At 34.9% G+C, this 27892-nt stretch overlaps 1 protein-coding gene across 3 annotated transcripts; it reads right to left on the reverse strand.

Annotated features, from left to right (window-relative positions):
• Positions 1-64: 64 nt before the first annotated feature.
• Positions 65-27887, reverse strand: ING3 (inhibitor of growth family member 3). Of its 3 annotated transcripts, XM_037836292.1 has the most exons (12): positions 27366-27507; positions 27046-27117; positions 24178-24278; positions 22534-22599; positions 10963-11059; positions 9122-9193; positions 8312-8431; positions 7876-8033; positions 7067-7260; positions 4115-4307; positions 2250-2288; positions 65-622 (listed from the first exon to the last, which is right to left on the reverse strand). In XM_037836292.1, exons 1-12 carry the CDS (start codon positions 27391-27393, stop codon positions 506-508), a joined length of 1257 nt encoding a protein of 418 aa, XP_037692220.1. In that variant the 5' UTR covers positions 27394-27507; the 3' UTR covers positions 65-505. The 3 variants fall into 3 exon arrangements, 2 of the variants coding, with proteins under 2 accessions (XP_037692220.1, XP_037692222.1); XR_005216976.1 differs by lacking the exons at positions 65-622; positions 2250-2288; positions 4115-4307; ... (1 more) ...; positions 7876-8033; positions 10963-11059; XM_037836294.1 differs by lacking the exons at positions 65-622; positions 2250-2288; positions 4115-4307; ... (3 more) ...; positions 9122-9193; positions 10963-11059 and adding an exon at positions 27868-27887 and having other exon boundaries at positions 22501-22599.
• Between the last annotated feature and the right edge of the window lie 5 nt (positions 27888-27892).

Below are 27892 nucleotides of genomic sequence, written 5' to 3' on the forward strand. Positions count from 1 at the left end.
AAGAAACAAAGCTTATTATAAAGGCATCTTAAAAACCATTATCTTAAATTCTTTTTTAGAGTACTTTTTTTTTTTTTTTTTTTTTGCAACCATTTATATACAGGGTTATGTAACAGCTCTGGAGTACAGTACATGCAGCAGAATATACCTGTTGAATATAAAATACTTTTTTTAAAAATCTTCATCGTTGGAATTCTTTGAAGTCTAAATTATAGAATGCCCATTACTTTGAGAAAATGGTTGAGGAGTACAAATGTCTGCATATGTTGGCCACTGAAATAATCCAAGGCTAACTGGAATAATATTCATAGCACACCAGGAGTGCATAAATAATTTACTTACATTATTAAAATACAACCCATAAAATTCATAGTTCAAGATCTTATAGGATTGTCTATGTAAATCCTTTTAGTGGTTGCCTGAAAATGTATTTTCTTCTTTTTAAAAGTCCTATATAAAATGTATAACTGAAGTTTTTTTTCATCCTCAAATGAAAGGACCACATTTATTTGTGTCGACTACCTCTTCTTTTCATTGCAGCAGTACACTGTGGGCAGTACCATTTTCCTTTTGGTGCTTCTGTCAATCCAACACATCCATAATGGAACCATTCTATAGGACACTGGAAAGCAAAATTGCAAAAAAACAAAAACAAAAACAAAAACAAAAACAAGGGTTTTAGTACCTCTCAAGATTATAAAGTACATCAAAATATGCCCAGTAGACTTAAGATTCCATTTAATAATAATTATGCTGATAGAATCAGAATTTTTAGATCTAGGAGATGATTTAAGAGATCATTTATTCTAAGTAATAAACTTCATAAATGAGGAAATGGAGGCACAGAAAAATTAAGCATCCTTGATAATTCTGAAGTTCCTGCACGATAGTCCCTTAATCCTTAACAATTTACTAAAATTCACTAATATTCATTAATTTGAAGAGTAAGCTGGTGCCAACTTTGAAGGACCAAAAGAAGTGAGATGGATAAGTAGATAAATATTATATTTAATTATTCAGCTTTATTTACTGCCAGGTAAAGTGGAATAAGCTAACTGTAATTAAGGACATAAAGGGATGCCCTGGTTTTTCTTTCTGGGTGTATTTATCTCTAGAGATACAGAGAAAAAGTATTCTTCTCTGAAATATACTAAGCAGTTCTACACTTCTACAGAAAATCTTAGAACTCAGAAGGGAACAATTGGGAATGATAGGAATCAGAGAGCATTTGACACTGTTATCCTCAGAAATCTTACTCATCATTTTTACTAACTTCCCCAGAAGACAGCTTACAACTACTGAAATGGCTTGACAATAGCTGTTTTGCAATAAAAACAAAAAGTCCACAAGTGATCTAGAGAGGGAAGTGGAAGGAGGTTCTTTCCCCCATGTACAGACCACATTGTTGGTATCCTCTCAGGTTAGGGCAAGTACAAATTTTAATGCTGATGTGCCGAACCAAACCTCCTAGTTTTTCAGATTGTTTTGCAAATTAGAAACTCTTATTATTAACATTAGGATTCTGACATTACTGATTACTACTTCTGTAGAATTCAGGGTTCTGCTTTTAATGGAGTAAAAAGAGACAAAAGGGGGCTGAGTTGGATAAAAGTAAGGAGGGAGTCAAATCTACAAGACAAAACAAACAAAAACAAAAACAAAAAAACCTTCAGCATTTAATAAAAACGAATCTCTAACTAAAAATAAGCTTCCTAAAACAGAAACAGGTTCTTATCAGCTGACACCTACAAAGAGTACAGTAGGAAATCTTACATTAAGGGGAGGAAAATAATCTCACACCGGAGCCTCAACATTCACTCCATTCACTTTAGCATCAGGCTCCCTGAAGGAAACATTGTTTTAAAGTTCCAATTCTTCAGTGTGATAAACCAAATGGATTCTAATAAACACTATTCTCCATCAAAGGGGGAGGACAGTGTTTCTAATTTTCATACAACATAATACCTTTGAGGAGTATAATCTGTTCACAAAATCATAAAACTTTAAAGGTTAAAATGGGAAACACATTAAGGGCCATTACCCAATTTTGGAAAAGAGTATTCTAGCATTACTATAGCATCTATGAATAAACATGACTGAATTTTTAAGGCCATCAATAATATGTCCCATAATTACCAAACTGGAAGCCTGCTTTCTTAGATTGAGAGACAATAAATAAAAACATCCATGTGAAAACCTATAATTTAAAAAAATTTTTAATACCCAACCAAGGAACTTTTAATACTTACATCTTGGTTATCACATCCCACCATCTCACCATAGGATACCTAATTAAAAGAAAAGTAAGTATTTTTACTATGACTATATAACATGCATCAAAATCCAAAGTAATTGTTTATGACACTGTTAGGAAACAGAGAGAAATACACCGAATATGCAATATATTGAGAATCAGTATATATTGATTTTATAGTTTTTTCCTAAAAGACTTTTTGGGGGTCAAGTCAGTGAGGGGAGAGGAGACAAACTTTGTGAGCAGTGCTTTTTAAATTTTTAAAATTTATTTCTTGGTTCTTTACCTATTTTTTTCCTTTTTCTTGGTCATTTAGGTCATTTATATTTTTGCAGTAAATAGTACATTTCATTGAGACCTCCAGATTTATTATCTATTATTTATCCTTTCTCATTTTTCTTTTGCTGCTCACCACCAGCACTTTGTAACACAACTTCCTAATTCTTGAATTTATTTAAGTTCTCAACAGTCTGAATAATTTTTCAAGCAGGGTTAACTAAAAGGCATACTTTCTGATTCCCTGTACAAGTGAGCATATCTTTATATGGTTCTATGCAGAAGAATCACAACTTTTTTGGGTATCAATTTTGGGGGAAACAAGATTTTTCCCTCAAAGCTGTACAGACCTATTCAATTACCATCTGGCTTTTAGTGTTACAGAGGGGCAAATCTAGGGCAATTCTGATTTTCTTCTTTTGTAGGTAGTCTACAGGAAGTTTACAGAATTCTTTTTCTTAATCATTGATAATGAAAAATGTTTACCAGGTGATAGAAGAACAACTAGCAAACTATTACAATTTTAAAAAATTAGACTGGCAACTTACACTGTTAAATAATAAATCACAGATTAAATATATAAATGTGAAGAAACTGAAACTTATCAAGAACTAGAAAAAAACATAAAAACTACAAGAAAATATAAGACATCTGTATCAACAGATAAGGGTAAAACAGGAAGAGGCCTTTCTAAGTATATAATCCATGGCAGACTTCATAGAGTGACAGTCATAACTATTTTAAAAATTACAAAAAGGAAACCAAGCAAAGTATTTACAATATACATGACAAAGACAATAGAAAACTCAAGACCATTAGGAGTCAATTTATAAAAGAAGAAATAAAAATGACGAAAAAGGATTCAATCTTAATATTATAAATGAAAATGATCATGTGACACAAAACTACCTAATTGGCAGTTTTGAAGAGTGAATAATATTCACTGTTGGATAGGGTTTAGGAAAAGGGGAATGCTCATAAATTTCTGGACAATATATTTCTAGAAGATGCTTTTGGCAGTCTGTATCAAATATTTATAATCTAATTATCCTAGGAAATAAGATATGCAAAATGGTTTATATAAAAAAATAATGTCTATCATAATGCAATTTCAAAAAAAATGAAAGCCACTAAAACAAAAATAGACGACTGAAAAGATAAAAAAAAAATAACCACCTTAAAGAAAAACCATGTGCAGTATACATGGTCTGTTGGAAAAAAGGTTACAAAAAAGTATATCTCATATTTCCCAACTGTCAAACTCATACACACTCTTATATGTCTTACATGTACATGTTTGTGTGTACATATGTGTCTGTACATAAGCATGTAGTACATGCTAGTGCTACATCAAAATGTTTAAGTACAGTTTACACATGGAGGCTGAGATTATGGCTAACAAACATTTTTCTTCATATTTTTTGTATATTTACAGCAAATGTGTCATTTTTATAAGACGGAGAAGAAAGAGGTGCAAAAAAGGCAAGGGTATTTAAACTGGGGTAAAAACAATTCTTAAAAAATCAAAGAGTTCTCTTTTTTCTAGTTTATTCAGAATATTCTTTCATAGACATAGACTTTTACCTGATTACAGATGCAATATCGTGGTTCATTTGGGTCGTAAGTCCAGTCGACCTGACTGTTTGAATCAGATTCTGGTACTACTGTTGCTTGTTGAGAAATTTCTTGTACAACAGTTGATGATGAAGAACATGAAGATAAGGAAGAAGAGGAGGAGGAAGATGATGACTGCTGGCTTGAAGACTTGTTATTATTTCTGAAAAAAATATCAAGTTTTATTTGCTCATCATCCAAAGAAGCTGTAAGAATAACTCCTATAAATAAAAAGTGAAATGAAATGGAATGACATCAAATGTCTAAAACAGTATTTAGCACTAAGTTAAAGTAATGTGATGAACAAACTTAAAAACAATTGTTTAGAGCAACAATTTTCATAAAGGTTTATTTTCGTTTGGATTTTCTGTTTTCTGGAGAATAAAGGTATTTAAAGGAAAATTCTTTTACAGATGTTTCAAAGTTTTTGAAATAATGTTTTAAACAAAGTTACTACTTTTCATAACTTAATTGTAGACAGTACATTTAAGAATTCTATTAATTATGGCCACCTTAAAGACATTCTTTGCATTTTTTAGCAAACTGAATACTCATCAAAATCTACAATAAAAATATACAAAAGCATTCGATTAAAATGGTCATGACCATCAACTAATGGGTGAATACTACTGTTCTAGTTTGCTAATGCTGGAGAATGCAAAACACCAGAGATGGATAGGCTTTTATAAAATGGGGGTTTATTTCACTACGCAGTTACAGTCTTAAGGCCACAAAGTGTCCAAGGTAACACCTCAGCAATCGGGTACCTTCACTGGAGGATGGCCAATGACGTCTGGAAAACCTCTGCTAGCTAGGAAGGCAGCTGGCGTCTGCTCCAAAGCTCCGGCCTCAAAACAGCTTTCTCCCAGGACGTTCCTCTCTAGCAAGCTTGCTCCTCTTCAAAACATCACTCCCAGCTGCACTCTCTTTCCTCTCTTTGAGTCAGCTCATTTATATAGCTCCACCGATCAAGGCCCACCCCGAATGGGTGGGGCCACGCCTCCATGGGAACATCTCATCAAAATTATCTCCCACAGCTGGGTGGGGCACACTCCAAGCAAATCTAACCAGCACCAAAACGCCTGCCCCACACAAGACCACAAAGATAATGGCATTTGGGGGACACAATACACTCAAACCGGCACAACTACCATGTGTAGGACAGGGGACAAAGAGTGTTAAAATTCACAAAGAATTTACCACGAGCCATATGCCGGTTAAATTTGCAAAAATACAGAAATTTATCATAAGCAGTTAATTAAATTTGGAGGTCATTAAGACTGAATTCATTTTTAAAATGTTTAGCACTTCTGTGGTTATTCTACTGATCTTTTTTTTATGGATTTACTAAAAGAAAATAAAATACATTTAAAAATAAATTAAAATACAATTAATTATTAGGTGACTAATTCTTTTGGCCTAGAATTTGAACTTACACTATGCATGAACCTTGGGTACCTGGGATAGATAGTAACAAATGCTGTTAAGTTTTCCTATATGAAGCTCATTGAATCATCTTAACAGTCTCATATATAAAAGCTAGGATATTTTCATATCAGTTTTTGGGATGTAAGACCAAGATTAAGACACCTTCCTATCAATCAAAATAAAGAAGTTGTTTACAACAAATTCCCAGGGTATGTGTGTTATGCATTAATTTACCTTGAAGCATATGCCAAAATAAAGGGTTATAAATGAAAAACAGTTCCATTAAATGGTTTACTGTAATGAACAAAAGAACATTAACAGAGATTATTTATTAACAAAGTCAATATAAGATTCTCTGGAAAAGAGCAAGCCTCTTTGTTGCTCAGATGTGGCCCCCTCTCTCTCTAAGCCCACTCAGCAGGTGAGAACTCACTGCCCACCCCACTACATGGATCACTCACTGCTCTCCCCATTACGTGGGATCTGACTCCCAGTGGTGTATAGCTCCCTAACAACACAGGGTATGACTCCTGAGGATGAATCTGGACCCGATATCGTGGGAGTGAGAACATCATCTTGACCGAAAGGGGGAAGAGAGATGAAACAAAATAAGGTTCCAGTGACTGAGTGATTTCAAATGGAGTCGAGAGGTCACTCTGGAGGGTATTCTTATGCACTATATAGATATCAACTTTTAATCTTTAGTGTGTTGGAATGGCTAGAGGGAAATACCTGAAGCTGTCAGACTGCAACCCAGTGACTTTGATTCTTGAAGACCATTGGACAACTATGTAGATTGCATAGTGTGACTGTGTGACTGAAAACCTTGTGGCTCACACTCCCTTTAGCCAATGTAGGGACAGATGAGTGGGAAAATGGGGACAAAAATCAGATGAAGAATAGCATAAGATGGAGGGAATGGAAAGATTTAGGTGTTCTTTCTTGCTTTTATTTTTGTTTTGGAGTAAGGAAAAGGTTCAAAAATTGATTCTGGGGATGAACACACAACTGTATGATGTGTGAATGTATCTCAATTAAACTGAATATATCTCAAAAAAAAGCAAATGAACAATGGGGGGAGGAGGGGAATGGTATGTTTTGGATGTTCTTTTTAATTTTAATTTTTATCTTATTTTTTAGAGTAATGAAAATGTTCCAAGTCTGTGGTGATTGAAAGCACAACTATATGATGATACTGTGAACAACCGATTGCACACTTTGAATGACTGTATGTTATGTGATTATATCTCAATAGAACTGCATAAAAAAAAAAAGATTCCCTAGAAAAGTAAAACAACTCTAACCCCTTTTTAAGACTTTAGCCCTTCAAAGTATGGTAATGGGGAAGAAAACTTGTCTTCCCACCTCTCCAAAGTTCATCCTGTTCAGATCCATTATATCCTGTCATTGTTTAAAACATGGAAACCGTGCTAAGATGCCAAGTAGTCTGAGTGCTTAATAAAAGTACAAAGCTATTGTAATAATAAAACTTACTTGCTCTTTCTACCGCTTCGAGAGTCGGCTGCTGATGAACTGGCATTCTGTGTTAATGTAGTCATGAGTGCTGAAGATGATGAATAGCCAGTTGTTTCCCTGGGCATTGAAAATTCTTTTCCCAGCTGAAAGTCATTATTTTTAAATGCTTCGTAACTGGCTTTTAAACTTGATGTTCTCCTTCCCTCTTTCATCTTAAATAGAATTCATTGACAGTATTGATATACATAAATATATAGATTTTCTTTTTCAAGTCTTGTTACACCACTATTTTGGTTTATCCAGAATTAATTTATTTTGCTTTAAAACAATTCTTTTTCAACATTGAAATTTAATCTATTTTATATAAAAATTTAAAAATTAGTTTTTACACAGTTAATAAAGTAAGAGATGGGTAACTTCTTAATTCGGAAGATAGATAAACTCTACAGAAGTGAGCAAGCTCAAGGCAACCTAAGTTCTGAGACTACAGAGAAAGCCCTAGAACTAGTAAAGAGACCACCGCATTGTCCTAGCATGTGCTGTGTACTGCAGCCAAGAACACAGGTAATGTGAGCAATTTTTGTGGAAGGAGTCTGCATGAGATTGTATGAATCAATGATCAATGTTTTTTACTCTTCATTATCAAGTAGGTAATTCCTGCATAATCATTTCACCAAATAAAATGTCAGTGATCATAAAGCTATTATTTAAAAATGAAACTATACAATGTAAAAGAATTTTATTTGTTTCCACCTAGTTGGTTCTATTAGGGTCTTTCAATGACTCAGACAAAATATGACATTGTCTCCAAACCTTTTACTTTTTACCTGAGCTGTAGCTTGAACTGCTTGAGCTGCTGCCATGGTAATTGCCCCTGCACCACTTCCTGAAGATAATGAGCCAATGTTATAGGATGCCAGAGGTTGGGAGGAATTCACACTGTAAGCACTGTTGGAAGAGGCTGAGGAATTATTATTTCGGCAACCTATGTAGAATTAAAGGAGAAATAAAAATGGTTGGAGAGAATAATGAGTTTAAAATATATTATATCCCAGTACAGAAATAATCATTAAATTAATGCTATTTCACTGTAGAGTGAGAAGACTGAATAACGTATCAACTTCTTCCTTTTCCTTCTTTCTCCAGATGTAGATTTTAACCAGGTGAAGAAACTGCATGATTCGTTAATCCTGTACATTTTCATTTTCCCTTATTCAAACACAAACAAAAAACAAACAATCATATACAAGAAAATAACATTACCTAGTGTATTTTCCTTAGAGGCATCTGATGTAAGGGTAGATAGAAGAGCCTCAGATTTAAACTTCTTTTCAGGAATATGATCTGTTGTTGTATGGTGAGAAGTTGGGTTATACTTCCTTTCTGAATAAAAATAAAGAATTCATATGTTTTTCTAAATTTTAGAGAACTATGAACAAGACATAGTACTTCCAATCAGTTATAAAACCCATACAGCTAAGATCTGGATTCCTCATGGAATAGAGAACATTATGTTTTCTCAGAAGACAGGACTAGTGGTAGAACTCCCTGTCACATGTTTTATTAAGAGCAGAATTCTCAGAACATTAAAAAAAAAAAAAAACTTCAGTATCAAAGTACTGAAGATAACCCATGATGCATGATGGTTTCACATATAATGTAAAGAGAATTTTTTTCAAAACATTACCTAGAATTCAGAATAGTTTACAACCAATTAATTTTTCCCTATCAAATTGATCTATCAAAAAATGCACTGATACAATCATCTAGCTATCCAGCCATCTGACTAACCATTTGTTTACTCACTAACTCACCAACCATTTGAGACCTTATTATATGCCAAACAGTGTGCAAAGCACTGAAGAAGCAAGGATGAAAAAGATAAAGGGTTTACCACCAGTTTATTGTTTAGCATGGTTGTAACACCCCCTAGAGAGAATCAAGTAAGGAGGGACTCTAAAGTAGGGATTTCATGCTGCTACCTATTAGTAGGGCTAATAAAAGAGAATATACCAGTAATATGTTGAGTTTCTAATTGCATCTAAAATTGTAGCTGCACTAAACCAAACTTACTTTCCACTGGAGTATGTGAATGGGCATGGTGATTATTCACTGGCTGTGAAGGAGTATCTAATTCCAAAGATCCTAAAAAAAAGAGCCACAGAGATACACTGCCATGAAATGTCATCACAGAATTTAACACGTCAACCAATACAGGTACTGCATTCCTCTATTCCACAGAGTATTGGCAAGCTCCAATGCATATGCTTGTAGTACTGTTTGGGCCAGACATGTTGGAGGGTCACCACTGCCAATTTCATCCTGAGCTATTCTCTAAACAATAAATAGTCCACTTCCCAATATTAACCTTAAGTATAAAACAGTTCATAAATGGGTGAATGGACATCATAATCCCATTACTGAAAAATCCAATCCAGTTTTATTGAGTTTAAGACCTTTTAATGGGAGAGCCTAAGGTTCTAGGCCATGGGGATAAAACTGTATGTATGAAACAAAATTCTTTGATCATTAAAATGACATATGATAGTAAAGACTTCCTAAAAGAAGTTAGGGATTTTCCTTGTAAAAAGTAAGGAATAGAATCTCTACTGCCAAGCTTTAAAATACTTTTAAAGAAATTTTCTGGGTTTATCTTTAATCCCTTGAGATGAAATTATGGCAGGGCACAGGATGGAGCAGTTTCTATAACTTGATCCAATTTCATTTCATATGTCTGTGTCCTTAGAGAGGATGCTTTTTTAACCTTCCTGCAGTACTGAATAGGCATGAATTATAGTTATTCACAGTTATCTTCAGCACTTCAAAGCAACTACAGAATATTTCACTTTGTCTTGAAATACTTGTTATCCTCAGTTTTAGGGTTCTACCAGAACAAAAGTATCATAAATAAATTAGATAATCAAATTAAATGGTAGATCTACTTTTGAATACAAAAATGCAACTATGGATATCAAGATGGATCTATGACTACCTTCGTTTCTAATTTCTTATTTCCAGTGTATATCAACAGAAAGATACAGCACCTGGCACTGTAAAGAAACCTTTCATCTGTGTGTAGAAACATGTACATGTTCTTGCTGTTAAAATGCACCAAGAAAGAAAAGATATTTGAAACTTTTTATTAAATTCTAGTAGAAACTGGCCATACTATTGATTTGTTTTGACTAACATTCTGGAAGTGTCTACCCTGTGCCTAGCACCACACTATCTGCTTTTATGTACACTGCCTTATTTAGGTTGGGAGAAGTGCTAAATTAAGGAAAGAGAGCTCATGCCTCCATTTTTGAGAAGTCTTCTGAGTTAAACCCAAAAAGTGATAAGGGTAATAATGTATCACAGGAGATCAAGTTGAACCTTGTAAGGAAATATTAAATGATTTCTTGTTGATAAGGAAAACTTTAGGGAAGATTTTCTTGAGGCAAAGAGGAAGTGTTGTGGAACCAATTAGAATCTTTCTCAGTGTGTGTATATATAAATATAGAGAGTTGAGGAAAAGTCCTTAGGCAGTTCTTATGATGAAGGAAAAATAATAGCTTTCTTCAAAGCTTAAGTGCATAAATAGGGCTAAGTCAATACATTGAAAAACAGATGGGTCAGCTTGTTTTCAGACGGTTATATTTCTTTAAATCCTTGTATCCACCATGCATCTTACTAATATATGTAGATATTTAAATGCAATGACTTAATATGTTTTCATAAAGAGAGAGTGGATGATACCTATATTATCTCTGTCAGTATCCATGCCCCCAACAGTTCCAACCTATCCAACCTGGGATGCCTCCATCCACTGAAGGGCAGGATCTGAGAAGTCTCTGTGGGACAGCATCTCCTCCATGATTTGATGTTGCACAGGTACTGTCCAATGTTGATGGAAAACTTTAAATTTTACTTACGCCTCTCTAATATTTCTGTAATTCCAGCATTATCAGCTTCCAGCTCCATTTTAAACTTAGCCAGTTCCTGATCCAGCTTTCTCAAGTGTCGATCTACCTGTTTCAAAGAAGATCAAAGATAACCACCAAAATTTGGGACACTGTTAAAGTGTCAGTTTAATAAGGAAGTCTAAATCTTTGTTTCTTTTAGTGAATTCACTTAGTATGCTTAAGCAAGTCAATTAATGTACACTTCAGGTTTTTGATCTATAAAATGAGGGTGTCCGATTAAATAATCTCCCAAATCTCACTTAATAAATTAAAAATTTTAAGAAACCAGAATCCCCAACTGATTAGAAAAAGTTCTATACTCTATTTTTGGAAGAAGCAGGAATTTGGGAATTAAAGCAAAACTGATATTAGGGATTTGAGGGTGGGGGGAGGACCAAGAGTGTTGGTAACTTTTCATAATATGCCCTGTGATTATTTTTGGCCTAATCTCCTTCTACATAGTAAGGCCACCCACATTTGGTAATACTGTTATTTAGAATGATAAATCAAAGATTTTCACTCTACCAATAAGGAGGCTACTATATTCCATATATACATTTCTCTAAGGCAGAAAAGTGGACAATTATATTTGCAAACATTTATGTTAAAGGTTGAAGCAAATGGGTTTTTTAGCCAGAAAACTCTATTCTCCAAAGAGTCTGGTTAAAACAGTTTTACTGCAAAACAATTACCCATGTTTAAGTGGTAAAATTTTATTTTCTTATTCATCTAGATATCTGTTGACTGGTTTCAGAAAATTTTATGATTCCTCAAGCTTGAAACAATATCAATGTATTTCTAAGCTAATATTAAATATTTTTTCAATACCTTTTAAAACTTAGTATTTTGAGGCAAAACAAAAAAAAAGTAATTCTTTGAAAAATATTCATGTCATATTATTAACAATATCCTTTTCAAAGTCTAATTCCTCAATTTCCCATTGGATCACTGTTGTAATAGCGACTCTTAGAAATGTCAAAATGTGCTATGATATTGCATGGGACAAAAAATTTAAATATGACTTTCAATTAAATAATGTATATCTAAAATGAGGGAGAAGGGGATAGAAGCAGTAAAAGAGAACTTAAATGTGTTAGATGCTTGTGAAGAGGCCTGGTGATGTGCTTGGAGTGTTAGATGTTCTACATTTTCTAGCCCTCATTTTAATCTTTTGAGATAGGTTATTACTGATTCCATTTTTTTAAACGAAGAAACTAAGGCTCAGAGGAGTTAAGTAACATGCCCAAAGTCCTAGAGCTAAGGCATTACCAAAACAAAATTTAACTCTGATCTATTTGTAATAAATTCTATCTCACCGTTTATACCTAACACTGCCCTCTGAACCTCTGCATGTGGGAACTGGTTTTTAACTCAGATTAATATAACAAGTTGAAAAGTAGTATTGCCCAATTATTTGTATTTGTATACTAAAAGCAACCACTGGGGTGCTGGCTTATGATATTTCAAATAACTTGAACATCAGTTTTTCCTCCATCTTCACACAAAAGTTCCTTTTCAGAGCTTGGCAGAAGTTGAAATTTAAATATTTTAAATCTTGTAGGGTCATATATATTGTGTTCCTATTCAAAGAACCTGCAGGTAATTAAGCATCCTTTAATGGAACCTCCCTTCCAAAATTAAAGTATGAACACAGACCTCAGTTGTTGAAGAATCTCTCTTTCATTGTCAAAATTTAATCTCAAGGGAAACGATAAAAAAAAATTCATATTTAAGTTCCAAGACGATCCAACGCAATAAAAACACTCTACCACCTTTCTTACCTAAAATCATACCACTTATAAATATTGAGTTCTTATTATCTGCTTGGCACTGGGTTAAATGGGAGAGAATCCTTGCCTTCATAGCAATTACAATTTAGATGAAAAATCAAGATTTAGACATGAGAAAGGTTGAAAAAACAGATTCCCTAGATGCAACAAACAGTAATTCAAAAAGGGTTATGAGTAGCATATAAAGAAAAAATATAACATCAGGCTGTGGCAGACACAAAAGAATTATGAGTGAGTTAGTGAAGAATGGATTATATTCAAATAGATGGAAAGAAGGTGGAACAATTTTTAAAATACAGCGAGTATGCTCAGAAAAAAGAAAGTAAAGTATGGCATGGTGGGTAAGAGGTAAGTACAGCATAGAGAGGAAGAGTCTTAGAATCTCAGTTGGGAGGGTGGGTTTAGAATAAGATAAAGACTTTTTTTTTTGGCGCACTATACACATCTTCCTAACTCACTCCACCTCTGCATTTAAGAAATGTTTCATTTTACTAAAGATATTACTGACGAGGTTTATTGCACACAAAAGCCTGGAACCGTTAAGTAAGTTTGAGAAATGTTTTCTGAAGAAAATAATGATGAAATTTCCAGTACTAGATAGCTCAGAAAAGGCAAAGGGAACCTAACAGATAATACTTTAAAACCAAATTCATCATTAGAACAAACAAAGACAGGACAGCCTTAACCACACTGTAGGAGGCAGCCTTAAGACGGCTTCCAATTCTTTCCCACCTCTTTAGTGTGTGAAAAATATTCTGTACTGATTATTATCATAAGCAATTATTAGGCAATGAGAATTATTTTTCTTTGATTCACTGTTGCAGTACTAAATCAAATTATCAGTTAGAAAGTAAGTTTACCACAAGACTTAAGCTATAAAGCAGGGTTTATTAAACAATATAAATAGTCATAGCGAGAGCTGAACTGAACTTGGCTGAAATCTATAATGTGCATTCCCTCCACCTACATGATTCTGAATGGGTAAAGCACCTATTCTATTGATGATCATAATGGCCCTATAAGTATCAGTTAAAGCTGGAACCCAAGTTATCCCATCCTGCCATACACAACTGGTCCCCATAAGATTGATTTAAGTTGTAAAGAGGATACTGATCCACTTGAGAGAGATTTACCATTAGCCACACAGATTCCTAACACAGGCTAACCAGAGCTGATTTGTTCCCCACTTAATGTCAATAAACACTAATCAAAACATTTTTCCTTATCCATAACCCAAAATCATTACTGTTTTAAATTTAAATCTATTATCCCTTTTCTGATCTTAGAAAAAGGAAATTGTCAATATTACTTGTCAATATATCCATTATCATAAACATATTTAAGTCACACTTGGCCCCTCTGCCCAAAAATAAAACAAACAAATACACAAAAACAACTTCAAAACTCTCCTCATCCTTTAACATCTTTGTGTAGAGTTGTAATCCTTTATTACTCCTCTGTTGACTCTCCTGTTTCCAATATTCAGATTGAAAATGTGTCCCTGATGGAGATTCTTGGTATTTTAATTTTTTAAATCTTTTTTATTATTCTTTATCATTCTTTCAAAAAATTTTTTTTGAAGTAATGTTCAAGTACTGATTGTGGCAATGAATGCACAACTATATGATGATACTGTGAACAACTGATTGTACACTGTGGATGACCGTATGGTTTGTGAATATATCTCTATAAAATAGCAGGGAAAAATATAAACAGAGGGATACAAGTGCTGAAGAAAGCATGGCGAGAGGGATGTACCTATTCACTGTTGGTGGGGAAGCAGAATGGAACAGCCTATCTGGAGGACAGTGTGGTGGTTCCACAAGAAGCTAAGTATGTGGATGCCATCATGTCCTTCAATCTCATCATAGGGAGGATCTGAGAGTGGGAACACAATGGACATTAGCACACTGGTGTTTATGGAGATAGAATTCACAATTTGCAATGGATGGAGGTGGCCTAAGGGTACATCAACTTATGAACAGAATGGTGAACTGTGGTGTATGCACATAATAGAATACTGAGCAGCTGTAAGAAGGAATGAAGCTGCGAGACACACAACTAGGTGAATGGATCTTGAAGACAGCATTTTGAGTGAAGTACGCCAGAAATGAAAAAAACAAACATTATAATGCCTCACTAATATGGACTAAACATAATGTGTAAACTCTGAATTGAACCTTAGAGCACAGCTTATCAGGGAAGCACTTACTGTAATAGCCCCTAGATTGCAAGCTCTTAGAGTAGTCACATTTATTCCTGAGTTGTAATGGTTATCTCTAAATTCTGAGATGCTGAGCTCTTTGTGTCTAACCTAGTCAGTCTCTGGAAATTTGGGTATCTGTGGGACATCTGAAACTCAGAACTAGAGCTTGGCAGCTATGAATGCCAGTATTACCTCATACAACAACTGTTAAAAAAGCTGAAAAAGGGTTCAGACCTCAATTAGAGATATGAATGAAGCGGATCTGATTAGGACTGAGGCAAATCAGACCAAAGGGTAAAGGATGATATTGACTGTTTTAAAACTTCAATTTCTGTGTGAAACCAAGAGAAGAAAAGTTTATTTGGTGCAGGACCTATATTTTCTGTAGCACACTATTAATTTAACTTGTAAGGTCAGTTTATTCAAACACCATACTTGAATGGAGCTTTGAATAGGAAATGAGATCTGGTATGTCTGTATAGGATAGGGTGAAATTCTGATACTTCCCAAAGTAATTTGGGCAGAGAATGAGGATGTATTTGAAGGGAATCCTGGGGAACTGGGGAAGAATGTGGAAATGTTGGACTTCCCCACCTGGGTTGTTACTGTTGTTCTTGCAAATATTGAGGACTGACATTTTGGTAGGATGAGCCCCTGATCTTGGGGCATGCCCATGTGGGGGTTGTTGCTGCAAGGGAGATGCTGAGCCTACTTATGATTGTGCCAAAGAGTCTCTCCCAGAGAGCCTCTTTGTTGCTCGGATGTGACCCTCTCTTTCTCTAAACCCACTAGTGGTAGGTGAACTCACTGCCGCCCCCCCATGTGGAACTTGACTCCCAGGGGTATAAATTTCCCTGGCAACGTGGGACATGGCTCCTGGGGATGAGCCTGGACATGGCATCATGGGATTGAGAAAATCTTTTGACAGAAAGTGGGAAATGAAATGAAACAAAACCACGTTTCTGGTTGGCTGAGAGATTTCAAATGGAGTTGAGAGGTCACTCTGGAGGGCATTCTTATACACTATATAGAAATCCTTTTTCAGTTTTTAGTGTATTGGAATAGCTAGAAGGAAATACTTGAAACTGTCAAACTGCAACCCAGTAGTCTTGATCCTTGAAGACAACTGCATAGCTATGTAGCTTACATGGTATGACCGTGTGATTGTGAAAACCTTGTGGTTCACACTCCATTTGTCCAGTGTACGGACAGATGAGTAGAAAAATGGGGACAAAAACTAAATGAAAAATAGGGTGGAATAGGGGGGTGGGGGGTGGAGTGTTTTGGGTGTTCTTTTTTACTTTTATTATTTTTTTAGAATAAGAAAAATGTTCAAAAGTTGATTCTGGTGATGAATGAACAACTATATGATGGTACTGTGAATAGCTGATTGTACACTGTGGATGACTGTAGGGTGTGCAAATATATCTCAATAAAACTGTATTAAAAAAAAGAAAATGTGTCCCTAATGGATTTGAACAGAGCTAAACATAGCTTAAAAAAGTTTCTACATCATCTACTTCTTCCAGTCCAAATTCTAAAATTTAGATATCCAGCTTGTCCTTTCAGAAAGAGCACACAGTCTATAGGGTTCTAAGTTGAAATCTATGGCAATTAAACATACATTTCTATATGTGAAAAGACCTGGGTAACAATGAAAAAGGGAAACAAAAAGGATCTATGATGGCAAATTCTTGCTGTGATGACAGGTCATGAAAATGATGCTTTACATCTCTGAATTATATTCAAACTAGATTAAAATTTGATCCAGCTTTAGTCTGAATCAAATACTTGAGACCTTGGTAGATAAACTACATCTAATCATCTTTTTAAAAGATAATAAGGATAAGGGACAAATCAAAAGGTCAAAATTCACATAATATATTTCTTTAACTAGAATATCAGATGAACTTTTGAATTTATAGGTAAAATGTGGGCCTGAAAAATAATCATCTCAGGAACAGGCCAGGATATGAAAAAGAAGCAAGTTCAAGGGTATGGAGCACTGTAAGAGTCTACAAAAATCATTCAAGCATTAAGTAAAAGCTCAAATTTTGCCAGAGTATACATAAATCAACTTTATTAGGTATTGCAATGTAATTCATTTCTATGACAGTGACATCTGGCTGAGGAACACAAATAAGTATTTAATGACTATTTATGAGTATCAGGGTTCTAGAAGGAAAATATTTCAACAGGATAGATTTTATGTGTGTGAGTCAAATTCCACTAAAACAGGTACTGAAATAAACTGTCAATTTGTTCGACTGACCTCCAATTCTACAAAATTTCTTCATTTGCAGATATTATGCATTCTGATTTCTTTCTTAATAAATCAGGTAATCAGTACAGTGCTGGTCATAGGAATAAACAGTTTTCTGCTGATTTTAAAAGTAAATAAAATATTTCAATCATGAAATGGCATGCTGTATAAACTATGGAGGGATAAAATCAAGCACACATACTAAATTGCTAAATTTTAAAATCTGTAAAAATAATACATGCTTACATAAAATTTCCATAAAAATATAATCGACAAGCAAAAGCACACATACAATCTGCTCTAAGGGTTCACTGAACTCTTCTGTTTAAAACCCTAGCCTCCTGCTACTTTTAGAATAAAATTCACACTCCTCCCACTGGCTTACAAGGCCCTGCATGAGTTAGACCCCACCTGCTTCCTCTCATACAGGCCATCCACACTGGTCTCTTTCCTGGTTAAACATGTCAAGACTTTTTCCACCTCAGACTTTGCACTTCCCACACCATCTTCCTAAAATGTGCTTTCTTAAGCTCTTCACATGGCTGGCTCTTTTTCATCTTCCAAGAACCACCTCAAAAGTCACCTCCTCAGGCTACACTCATTCTGACTATAGTCTTGCCAACAGCCGCCCCCAGTTATTCACATTCTCATTCTCTCTCTCATATTACAATGTTTACTTCCTTCACAGCACTTACCACAATCTGAAATGAACTTTAATAGTTTGCCTGTTCATTCCCTGCCTGTGTCATTGAACGCCCAGCACCAGTGATGCTTATAATTAGAGCTCTATAAACATTTGCTGAATGGAAGTTATACTCCCCCACTATGTAAAACTGTTTAAATGGAAGTACCAGCGTTTACTGGGTAAATTACCATGAATAAAAATTACTATAGTTTTATACATATATTATGTCCCATCCACTCACTTCTAAAGCATTCTAAACTCTCAAATGTCAAATTTTATAGGAATTTAATTTCTATATTGAATATTTATAAACACTTTCACTTGTTTACTGTTGATATTTCAGGAAGTATAACAAACTTCACATAATAAAACCTCTTAGTGACATCCATATTGAGCAAATCAATAATTCCCTTACGTTCAACTGCAATTACTTGCACGGCTAATAAAGTAAACGTCTTAATATGAAGCATAATATGTTCAAATACTATAAGACATTGTGGCAGTATGGTGTAAGCACAAAACATGTATTCTCAGGATAGTGTGTAATTCTTTTTAGTATTTTAATAATTATTTATTCATGATAAATGATACCAGTTTTTCATCTATGTTAGCAGTATCAAATTACTAATATTAAGTTTTCTTCTTAAATAAATTTTATTTAAAAATTTACTAAGTAAATAGATGCATGGGTAACATGAAGATATTGTAAAAACCACAAAGTGGGAAGCAAATGACTAAGGTTTGGGATACACTGGATTAGTTCACCTTGAAAGTCATCTCTGCCCTTCTGTTCACCATTCGACTAATCTACCGCCAGGTTCTAAAGATACAAAAGGAATAAGAGCCTCACCTACCCCCAGGAGCCCTGGTTGGTTAACAGGTCTAATAGTCTTTGAGTCCATGAAAGCAATAAAATAAGACTTTACTGGGAACGAGTTAACTGATATCCAATACTGTGATTATGTTGCATCGTAATGTCAGTGTTAGCATTTAATAAATCTGTTTTGTCGTGTTTTAAAAAAGAACCTCTTTGAAAGTAAGGGCATTTAAAACAGCAAAAAATATATAATTATAAAGTAGAAGATATTTTTATTTAAAATACCAAAACCATAAGCATCATAATGTTTCAATTTTTAACATAAATGCCACTTTTGCTGAAGGCACATCGGTAAATCCTGTTCTAGAATAACTTCCAGAATAAGCTTATGTATCAGACAAAAAGGGAGTGTTTATCAGCTTGGGGGGGGGGGGGGGTGGAGGTGGAACAGGGAATGGCGTTTGACAGAATAGTTCTTTGCTATGTGGCATTTAGCCTTCCTGGTGCTCTGGAGTTGGGACAGAAGGCAGGAAGAGAGTTACTTCTATGTGAGACCATTTTGAGTAGAGTAAGGATGTTGGTCAAAACCAAACCAACCACTATGAGGTACATCTAAGAAGGAGATGGAGAAAGGCCACAAAAGGTGGGAGGAGAATCAGGAGAGAGCAGTCACATGGTAATACCTGAGGAAGACTGCCAAGGAAGAAAAACAGTGAACAGTATTAAATTTCCCAATAGAGTCAGTTAAAAAGGACTGAAGAGTATCTAGTGGATTTAGCAATGAAGAAGTTTTCAACTGAAATTTCAGAGGATTTGTAAACAGAATCCAGATTGCCATGGATTTAGGAATAAACAGAAGGTGCAGAAGTGTTGAAGAGGCTGAATGAAAAATTCAAGAAAGACAATGCTAGCTATAGTGGAGTCATGTGATCACAGCAGGGTTTTTATTTTGTTTGCTTATCTGGATCCTTTTTAAAGACAAGAAAGACCTAAGTATTTTTAAATGCTGTGGGGTATGGAAGCAGTCGGAAGAAAGGAAGCCAAGATAAAGAAGAAAGGGCATGAGTGATGAACCAGACACCCAGAGGGCAAAGGAAGAGATGAGAACAAGAATAAAAGTGGAATGAGTGGCCTCAACAAATGTAAAGGATGCCAGTGGTGATGAAAATCATCAATCTGTAGTGACAGCAACTGCATGCATGGGTGTGTCTGATTTCTAGTTTACTGTAACTGCGACTAGCTAGGTATTGTGTTGAAGAGGCTGAATGAAAAATTCAAGAAAGACAATGCTAGCTATAGTGGAGTCATGTGATCACAGCAGGGTTTTTATTTTGTTTGCTTATCTGGATCCTTTTTAAAGACAAGAAAGACCTATAAAAGTGGAATGAGTGGCCTCAACAAATGTAAAGGATGCCAGTGGTGATGAAAATCATCAATCTGTAGTGACAGCAACTGCATGCATGGGTGTGTCTGATTTTCTGCAGCTGTACTACGTAACTGCAACGACTGGCTAAAGGAAGTGAAGGAAACCAAGACAAGAACAACGTGAAAGGACTGGTAAGAAAAGACTTTAAGAGGGTCCAGATTAGATAGAAAAAGGCTGAAAAGTAGAAAACAATGAAGTATAGATACAGATAAAGGTAGAGCAGTTCCAAGTGCTGATCACGTCCAATCTGTAGTGAATGAAATGGATTAGTGTTTGAGAAAGTCAAAGTAGACAACTAGGATTTTGAAAGAAAACAACTGGGTACCAGGGGCCAGTTTCTCAATAAATGAAGGAGACTAACCTAGAAGCCATTAAATAAACAGTAGTTATAATAAAATATAGAAGATGAAATAGATAATTAACATTAAGTCTCAAAGAAGAAGGGATTTTTATATTAAAGATATAATGGCCACATGAAATAGCAATGGAGTATTAGAAAAAGCAAGGAAGGAAAAGGAAAGGGGAGGAGAAAGGAAAAGGGAAAGGAAAAGGGAAATGGAAGAGAAGGGGCAGCTCTAGAAATACTAGCGCAAAGGGAAAAAGCAGCTTCCACTTGGCAGGGCTGAAAGGGAAGGGGTGACTTCTGTAAAGAAGAAAATTCCAGTTAGGAAAATGAGATAGAGGGAGTCTTTAAAGGGTGAGTGTCTATTATTTGCTAGTTAAGAGCATTATATATATTAATGACGATCCTCCAATAAAACACAAATCTATTATTATGCAGATGAGGAAAATGAGGCTCTGAGATAAAATAACTTTCCCAAAGTCATGCTTTTAGGGAAGTGACTGAGATAAATTTGAACTCATATCTGTATGGATCCATTATGGATCCTTGCTTTTTATTACATTTAATTACATTTATTAAATCACCTTTATTTACCTCACTTTCTAGCCTAGGTAATCTAATCCCCTGGAAGAACTTACTATCTTTTTATATTCATTCTATGCTTATGCCATTATGGCTGAGTTATATGTTTTCACTTCAGTACAAAACCTAATCCAGGCCCCCTGACCTTCTGAAAAAATTCAATCAAAAATTCACCTCATACACTCTAAGACATTATCAACAAATAACTCTGCATGACTTAGTTCTGTCTCTTAACAGATACTCCTTAATGCTCACCTGTATTAATCTTTATGGTTACATGCTCCTATAAGGGTTTTTCAATTTACTTTGTGGGCATGACTTCCTAACTAATTTATAAACTTCTTGAGGTCAGGAACCATCTCATTAATTTACTTCTTATTCCCCCATTGTACCATGTACACTCCCTGCACATAGTGGATGAACACTGTAGCTAAAAAATAACAGATGGAAATATATATATATTGTTTCTAAATATATAAAATATTTTTAGTAAAGGTATCAAAAAGTAGTAAAATAACAAAGGATTAATCAAAACAAAGAACAGAACCAAAGAGCTATAAGACTTAAAAACCAGATAATCAGTCTCTAAATAGATTTACATACAATCACTACATCTAAGGAAAGGTGTTACTAAATAGATTAGTCTTGGATTCAAAGTGCCTTGCTCTATGTTTCTAGATAAATTCAAGACTAGAGCAATCAAGAATGTTTTCTTTGGTTTTCATTCCAAAGTGAGTCAAGTAATGGTCTACTTTAACTTTCTTGAGGCATTGTCTTTTATGAATTTTTTTTTTTTTTTCCAAAATAACCATATGAGCAAAAGAGCCTAGGTTATTAGAAGTGCTGCTGGAACATATATATATACATATATGCATACACATATATATATTATACAACTTTGTTTAATCCAGTGTTTCCCAAACATATTTGCCACCCTACCCAGTGGATGAATACTATTTATTAGTATCACTTAGGTAAACACTGGTCAAATGATTTTCCTCTTCATTTCAATCTTATTACCAAGAATTCTTGTCAACACAGTACTCCTATGCATATTTAACCACAGAAACAATCTCAAAATGACTTATCAGGCAAGTAAATCCACTACCTTAAGATAAAGATTAGTAAAATACTCAAGTATCAATTCTTGCTTCTATAAAAAAAGTGTCCAATATCAGATACATTCATTACAGCAACACAGACTTGGCTAAAAGGTAAGGTTCTGAACCTATTAACTAATACTGTAGACTCTATGACTGTCTTCCATAAGGAACCCAAAAAATAGACACTGGATTCTCAAATTAAATGGGATCAAGAAAGCAAATTCAGTTTTAGTCTGTTCTTCCAACTACATTTAAGCCAATAAAATGTAAAATATAATCCATAATTCAAGTACTTATGGGATGGTATGTGCATTAATTTTACTTACCAAGTCATATATCTGGTTTGCCAATTGTACCTTCTCATCTGCGTCTTCCAAAGCTTTATAGTAATCCTGAATGAAAACATTTTAATTTCAAGCATCAGTTAATACTTTTTAAACATGTGTATGAGGCACATATAACTATATTTTTATTATCATTCCATGAGAACTTGTTATCACTAATGTAATATCCAGTAGTCCCATAGTAGCAATACAAACCCAGTTATAGGATGGGGTAGGGATGAGAGGAAATTAGAAATTATGGGCACCAGCCAAGTATCAAAGGAAGAAGTTCAAAATTCTTAGAAAAAATATAAATAATAATAAATACCATTCCAAATCTAGCCTCCATCCTACTTAAAGCTACATGAACTAATGACCAGTTGTTTTTCTAAAATAAAATACACATATATCTTTATTAAGATTTATCTAATCTGTAAAGAACTTTTATATTCTCTACTTTTAAAAGTTTTTTTAAAAGAACTATTGAAAGAATTCTAATCAACAAGTCTCTATTCTCCGATTATCCTATAACTCCCATTTAATTCAGGTATCAATTCATACAATATACATTAAATTTCTCCTCAGAATAAAGCAAATTATTAAAAAAAAAAAGAGAGAGAGAAGCATTCTATGAATTTCCATGGTGCCCTACACCAAAAACTTAATAGTTAGAGGGTGGCCTTGGGGTGTAGATGCGTGATATGTATACTTAAGCACATACCTAGGCTTCCAAGTATTACCTAAACCAGAGCAAGTCTGTTATAAATTCCCTTTTTTTCCTCTTGACAGAGATAATATTTCTTCCATGGGGTGGAATAATTAACACAACTACTTTAAATTTGTAATTTTCAAATTTCTTTTCTCAGTTGATCTTTCAAGAATTCTATGAAGGTGGACATGAGGGAGAGGCAATGTTATTCAAAAATATTAAAGGCCCTGCTCAAAGCCATGCAGCTAAATGACAGAGCCATAACCAAACCCAGGTATTTTAAGTTGTACTTTCCAATGTATCCCTGAATAAATCAGACCATACCTTTAAGACAAACTTCGGGGTAGGAAATGATGCCCACTCTACTCTGCAAGAGAGCTATAAGTACTATAAAACTAAACAAAACTCAAAGAAACCTGTTTCTAGATCTAGTTCATGCTCAAATTTAGATTTTTAAACTAAAAAAGACCAGTTAGGATCCTTCCAGCTCTAAGATTTTTTTCTTCTGTGAGTCCATCAGCCTAGGTCCCTAGCAATAAATGAAATACACTTCCAGGTCTCCTGATTTTCATCCCAATTTGTGGCCAAAACTGGAAGATAGCAATATAATTCTAATGACAAGGCAACTTTAATTACCTGTAGCTAGAATAAAAGATTAAAAGAGAAAATACTTAAGAAAAAGAGTATGCACTTTTTTTATGGATCTGTAACTTTAATAAATATAAGTCACTAATTATTGAAACATTTTTAAATTACCAGAATGCTTCAATGATTAAAAAATCCTATAGTAAAAGCTCTAAAACACAAATTATTTAAATTTTAAAGAGCTATATTAGTAAGTTTCCCTCATTTCAATATCCAGAAAAATATTTAAATTAACATATCTTTCTCAGAGGGTCTCAATATTTATTGTAAGTCATTTAGCATGTTAAACATACTTTTTTGATGGATGTCATCTGTTCTTCTCTCCACTCAGGTTTATTTTTCTTTGCATTCAAAAAGAATTCACTGACTCTTTGTTCTAGTTGATCCATTGCATCTACAATATAATAAAAACATTTAATATCTAGATGACCAAATTCATACACTAAATATATATGCTTTGATTTGGGGAAAGAAAAAATTCCCGGACAACACTCACTTCTCTCATTTAGCCAGTAACTTAAATGTCATGCTTTGATTATGTAAACAGGTAATGCCTTGATTACCTTAGTTTAAAAAATTACAGTTTTCCCTACTTATTATTTATTTATTTATTCTTATTGTTGCTTCAAAACCCTTTCCATTAGTCCAGGTAGAGTCAACAACAGAGATGGGGTCTATACCATGGTTTTTGAATAGTACAGTTTTGGGGTCAAAAGCTAATGGTAACAAATTAGCCAAATGTACCCAAACACAATCACTTATTGAAAACACCACTAGATAATCATTAGGCTTTTCAATAAGAAAAAGTGATCAAAAGATCTTAACCTCTTGTTATATGCCATTAAGCATCTCAACATCTCTTATCATGACTGGAAGTAGTAGGTACAATCATTTATCCATTTAATATACTATATTATTTATTCCAGATTAGTTTTTCTCAAAGTGTGTCCCAGTAATAATCATTTCATTGACTGTTTGCTGAAAAAGGAAAAACAAATAAATAAAAGGGATTTGGGTTCAAGTAACTTGAAGAAATCCTTTTTACTATACGCTTTTTGGAGATTTTCAGTGCATAACAGCTTTCTAAACATTCTGAGAAGACCTACAGTTAATTTTTTTTAAGTATTTTCCTTTGTGTAAATAAGGATTTCCTAAAGTTATTTCACTCAAGTGCCTCTTTTGTTAATCCATAACACCTATTAACTTTAGAAACCTCTAAGTATTATAAAAAATACAAGATTAAAAGAACTGTAATTTGAACAAATCAAGTCCAAATTATGAGAATTTTAAATCTGTAATAACAATGAAAACTTATAAAATAATAGCTACCCTTTATTGGATGCCTACCTCTTACCAGGTCCTATACTTTGTAATTTATCTCCATTATTTTTAATTCTCACATCACTCCCATTTTACAGATGAAGAAAAACCCTCAGAACTAGTAATATGGTGAAGGTCACTAAGTCAGCAAAGCCCTGAAATGAACTCAGATTTGTCTGAAGTCTGCTCTCAATCCTGCAAAAAACAATACTTTAGCAAATCTTTGGTATTTCAACTACATTAAAGATAAAATGGACTTTGTGAATAAGCTGGAGAACTAACACACAATCCAGACTTCCACATTATAATTCACTGAACAAGAGAAAATAGCTTCCCTACCATATCATTTTTCTAATATGTCCCTAATTAAAAAATAATGAGAGGCTGAGGAAGTATATTCACAAACACTAGGTATGAAATTGCATATGTGTGGTGGTAGGGCAGAGAAGCAAGGGGAAATGAAGAGGGCAGGTTCTTAGCTACCCAAGACTCCCACACTCTTGGATGGCTGATGCTCTGATTTCTTTCCATGATACTCCTTTTGTCTCTATCACACCTCAAAGTTCAGATCTTCCTCCACCCCTACTCTTCCAAGAAGAAAACCTGGCAGCACCAGAAACATTTTATGTACAACCTGAAAAACAGCTGGGATGCGTAGGATCAAGAAACATATCTTTTGGGGCCCTATCACATGATGGCCAGCCATTAATATTATTTAAATGATTTAATTAAGAAGTACCTACATTTCTCCAAACAAAGGGAGTGACACACAGCCAACAAGGTTCTACTGATTATACGTTTTAATTATGTATCATATAATCCTCTTTACATTTTTAGTTGTTAACATAGTATCTCTAGGAGATAGCTGGAACAGCTATCATATATCCATTTCCCAATTAGGGAAAGTTTGTGAGGTTCTTTCAGAGCATAACTGACATAAATGTGATGCCTAGCACGATGTTCTTGTTTTGAAATGTAATTCTGTTCTGAGTATTTATCTTATCTACCTTCTCTGAATCATAGATCCTTTTAAGCAGCTTCCCATATAAATAAATTATAACTTATAATTTCAGTATATTCTAGAACACCCTGAAGTCCATTTTCAAACTCTCTAGTGATCCCTGAGTCACCTATTTAAACTTCTGCTCTCTGATATATTAAGGCAATTTTGGAAAAAAGCCACCCACTCCCAAGCTAGCACTCAAAGTGTCTCAGGGTAACAGAAGAAAAAATCCACTAACTACCAAAATTTTATTAAAACAGACAGACAAGAAGACTTACAGTGAAATTTTATTTCCGTCACTCACTTTGAGAAAATACTATGCTGTTGACAATAGAATATGCATCTTATAATGAGAATTACTTCCGAATTTGGCATTCCGAATACACCAGGCTTTCTAAAGACTTACATAGTACACTTCCTTCTTTGCGTTTTCCACTCCACAATTTTAAATCGAGTAAGCTTAACAGAAATAGAAATGTTGAAATTTAAGTTTCATAATAGAAAAGCTCAAGTCAAAATCTTCTAAATATTTATGCTGATGTAAACGCAATTAAAATGTATATTTACAGTCTCAAAGAAATGAAAGTATAGGAACTTTTTTGCATAGTCCCAAATTCGAAAAAGGAATACACCTGCCCTCACGCCTCGTCTTATAAAAGCCACGAAAACAGTGCGTGGGACGCAAGAGGCAAGATTCCGCATTGTCCTTTCTTTTTAACAACTCCTTATGCACTAGCGGAGTGAACCACAGCACAAATATCAGGAGGCGCTGGAGACGACAGCCGGCAAGTCCAGCAGTGAACGTACGCAGCCAACAAAAGCAAACACCACGACTTACTCTGCACCTGCAAGTCCATCTCGCGCATCTCCGTGAAGCGGTCCCGTAGGTCCATTGGAAGCTGCTCAATCACTGTCAAAGAGAGACTCCGTAAGAGGGGCGGGGCCAACGGCGAAAGTACGCGCTTACGTCACTATGTGCGTACGTGCGTGCGTCGGGGGGGTCGAGGGAGCCGGCAGCCCACTGCGAGGCTGCCAGTTACCGTGAGAAAGAAACATCCCCCGCCTCCCCCTCCCTTCCGCCATCCCGCCTGCCCGTCCACTCGCGCTCTCGCCCGCCCGCAGCTCCCACAGGCAGCCCCGCCAGCGCCGCGCACTCACTCTCCAGATAGTCCTCTAGGTACAACATCGCGGCCCTTAGAGCTGGGGAAACGAGGGGGTCCAGGGGTTTATTTGTGTCACTCGTTGTCGCCGGAGTTTTGTCCCTTTCAATATGGCGCCTCCGCTAGCAGCACCCGCTCGGCTTCAGGAAAAAAAAAAAAAAAAAAAAAAAAGAAAGAAAAAAAAAAAAAACACACACTTTGGCGCCTGACGGCGCTCGCCTCACTGCCGCCCGGAACTGTCATTGGTTGGTTTAAGCAATGACGTAAGTTGACCGGTGCTCGCCCCCGTGCCTTTGTGGGAAGTGTAGTTTTTTTCCTTTCTGAGGCAGAATTGATAACGCGAGTAGTTCTTCAGGTGGGAACTACGAAAACCAGGCGCCATTGCGAACAGTGCGCAACAGAATCTGAAATGCGGTTCTTCTGTTTATTTGTTGATTTTTGCACTGCGAATGACGGGAGTTGTATGCTCCTGCATAACACAACTAGGGATAACTTTTCACCTGTTCTTTACTCTTATGAGTTCTT

Source organism: Choloepus didactylus, chromosome 5 (genome assembly GCF_015220235.1).
Source record: "Choloepus didactylus isolate mChoDid1 chromosome 5, mChoDid1.pri, whole genome shotgun sequence".
Lineage (NCBI taxonomy): Eukaryota > Metazoa > Chordata > Mammalia > Pilosa > Megalonychidae > Choloepus > Choloepus didactylus.

What these genes read in the sequence shown, in the direction of transcription:
- ING3 (XM_037836292.1), bottom strand. Translation starts at nt 27,393, where the DNA reads ATGTTGTACCTAGAGGACTATCTGGAGA. An exon ending in TTCACATACTCCAGTGGAAA is followed by an intron (nt 8,432 to 9,121) that starts GTAAGTTTGGTT and finishes ATTTTTATTCAG; the next exon opens with AAAGGAAGTATAACCCAACT. An exon ending in CAGTTCAAGCTACAGCTCAG is followed by an intron (nt 7,261 to 7,875) that starts GTAAAAAGTAAA and finishes ATTCTATTTAAG; the next exon opens with ATGAAAGAGGGAAGGAGAAC.